The sequence below is a fragment of the Lactuca virosa genome, chromosome 2 (genome assembly GCF_052849685.1).
Source record: "Lactuca virosa cultivar CGN04683 chromosome 2, Lactuca_virosa_CGN04683_v6, whole genome shotgun sequence".
Taxonomy (NCBI): domain Eukaryota; kingdom Viridiplantae; phylum Streptophyta; class Magnoliopsida; order Asterales; family Asteraceae; genus Lactuca; species Lactuca virosa.
In genome coordinates this window covers 63,344,975-63,347,720 of record NC_136427.1, presented here as the reverse complement: position 1 = coordinate 63,347,720, position 2,746 = coordinate 63,344,975, and the positions used below count along the sequence as shown (strand labels likewise).

The 2,746-nt window shown below is 35.9% G+C and overlaps 1 protein-coding gene across 1 annotated transcript; it reads left to right on the top strand.

Annotated features, from left to right (window-relative positions):
* Nucleotides 1-1,409: 1,409 nt before the first annotated feature.
* Nucleotides 1,410-2,397, top strand: LOC145159134 (peroxiredoxin-2E-1, chloroplastic-like). The gene has a single exon (XM_079078047.1). It carries the CDS (start codon nt 1,525-1,527, stop codon nt 2,218-2,220), a length of 696 nt encoding a protein of 231 aa, XP_078934173.1. The 5' UTR covers nt 1,410-1,524; the 3' UTR covers nt 2,221-2,397.
* Nucleotides 2,398-2,746: the final 349 nt, after the last annotated feature.

The following is a 2,746-nucleotide window of genomic DNA, read 5'->3' as shown; positions in this document are numbered from 1 at the left end:
CTCCACTAGCGATATATGTTGGCAAAGATCGTCAATAGAGATAATCATAAGAAAATCCTAAGCATGTGGTGTAGACACTCAAAAACTGTTTTCTACCTAATCGTCATGCCGAAATGAACTTTAATGTTTTGGGTAAGTTATTAAAAGAAGACACTTGCCGATAAATGTTGGGCTTTTAAGAGGCGGTGCCCTTATTTTAATGAAACCACTGAAGTCAAACTTACTGAAGGGTCCACCGAAACATACATTGTTTTGTAATACATTTGTCTTGGTGCCTTCTAAGATGATGTCCTTTTACTAATGCCTCAAAAAATAAATGTATATTTCCATTTTCATCCCTTTCTTCTTTTCTCTATCCATTTATTCTTTGCAACGGGAATCCCAAAAATATGAGAATATAAACTATGATGAATAAGACTATAAATTTTTTTTAGTTTCTATTTACATAGTCATCGTACAAGAATACACGTATCCATATTTATTACATATTAGAATGCATTTTTATAAAGTTTCACTTGTCATGTGACTCGCATCAACTTTTATCATCAAGGTATCATGCATCATGCTCTCACTAATAAATTTAAACTCAATGTTTATTTATCCAAGACTATTCTTTTACTTCTTAGTGCTTAATTAACTCTGAAAATACCAAAGCCAGGCTATAATGTTGCCTTAGAACATTTTTCTAAATAATATCGAAAGTATTCTTAAAACCGTAACAATTTTTTGTATAGATCTCATTTCATCCTTAAAAAACATCTCTAAATTTTTTGAATTAAAATAAATAGTCATCATAAACCTTAGTTTGAACTAAACTTAATTTGCGGGTGTATCAATTTTATAATTTTTTAGGATTCCAATCTTTATTGCAATCAAGGATCTATTTTGTTCAACTACTCGGTTTTATACAAAGTTATTACTACCTTTTTATGAATTAACTTGGCTTTATCTTGTCGTAGTATGATATGTGATCTCTTGTTCAAGTTGCTCTTCCTCTTTGTGTTATCCGAATATCCATCATCATACCAAGCATATACTCATAGAATCTTATTTGTCCTAAAAATGTGAAAGAATAAATTAGTTTAAATGATATATACTAGTCAACATGACCAAAACAACTAATGCCTATAATATATCAATAATAAAATAAAATTTGTCACACATTCAATCTTATTAATATTTGTAATGGTTATTAATAAATAAATTTTATAATCGATTTAAAAAAAATTAAAATAAGTTTTGTAGACCCAAAATGAGAATGTTGTATTTCTTGAAGCGAAAAGGGTAATAAATTAAATAGATGGATGAATTTTGTAATTTACTAAATTAAACGTTATATTTAGTCCCTGATATTTTATAAATTACAAATATGGCCCTCAGATTCGCTTTTCGGTTTCCCAACTACTCTCTTTCACATGATAAACGTCTCTCTCGTTCATTCATCATCGTTTCCTCCGTCCATTTCACCAACCTCATAAACCCCACTTCGCCGCCTCCGCCTTCGCCACCGCCACTTCGGGAAAAATGGCAGCCGCTACCGCTTCGTTTGCCTTCTCAAGACTCCTCTCCTCCGCCACCAAACCCCACCTCACCTCCGCCTCCACCTCTCTCCTCCCTGCCAACCACCGCTCTCTCACCTTCTCTTCCTCCATTTCTCCCCTTCGCATCAAAAACCTCCGCCTCACCCACCGTCACGCCATCAGATACTCCACCACCCCCAAAATCTCCGCCACCATCTCCGTCGGAGACAAACTCCCCGACGCAACCTTATCCTACTTCGACTCCGACGGCGAACTCCAAACCACCACCATAACCGATCTCACCAAATCCAAAAAAGCCATCCTCTTCGCCGTCCCCGGTGCCTTCACACCCACTTGCTCCCAGAAACACCTCCCCGGATTCGTGGAGAAATCCAGCAAACTAAAATCAAAGGGCGTCGACACAATCGCTTGTATTTCAGTCAACGACGCCTTCGTGATGAAGGCATGGAAGGCCGATTTGAAAGTCGGCGATGAAGTGTTGCTATTGAGCGATGGAAATGGGGATTTCACGAAGGCAATTGGGTGTGAATTGGATTTGAGCGATAAGCCGATTGGATTAGGGGTTAGATCAAGGAGGTATGCGATGCTTGTTGAAGATGGTGTTGTGAAGGTATTGAATCTTGAAGAAGGTGGGGCTTTCACTTCCAGTGGTGCAGATGACATGCTCAAAGCTCTTTGAATCTGTTTCATGTGAGTTTTTTTTTTATGGATTTGAGTTATGGGTGTTTTTTGTTGTTGCATCAATAATGTGAGATCTTTGAGCTTAGAAGTTAGAATTTTGAGCTTTTGATGTGTATTTGGGCATTGAAATGAGACCAATTTGTATAATTGGTTATGCAAGTTTTAACTTTAATTACCCTTTTTTGTTTAAAAGCTTATGGACAGAATTAGCACCAATATTTCTCCCCCTATGGCTATGAGGAGGTTTGAAGCTTTTGGTTTGCATATTTGCCAAAAGAAAACATTTCGTTTTTTCATAATTTATGAAAAAATTACAACACTTTGACTTTGATATTGGTTAAATGTTGATTTGTTTGTTTTATCTAAAGGATGAAAATATATGACATTTTAAAAGATTGCTTCATGACAAACTAAAACCAAATCTCATATTTCATAAATTTGACGTAAAGTCATTGCTTCTATTCAACACCGATTGTTGGTGTTTCATTTATAGGGTTACTAGGTTATAACCCGTGGAAACCACG

Coding starts and splice junctions, on each gene's coding strand:
- LOC145159134 (XM_079078047.1), top strand. CDS start 1,525: ATGGCAGCCGCTACCGCTTCGTTTGCCTTCTCAAGACTCCTCTCCTCC.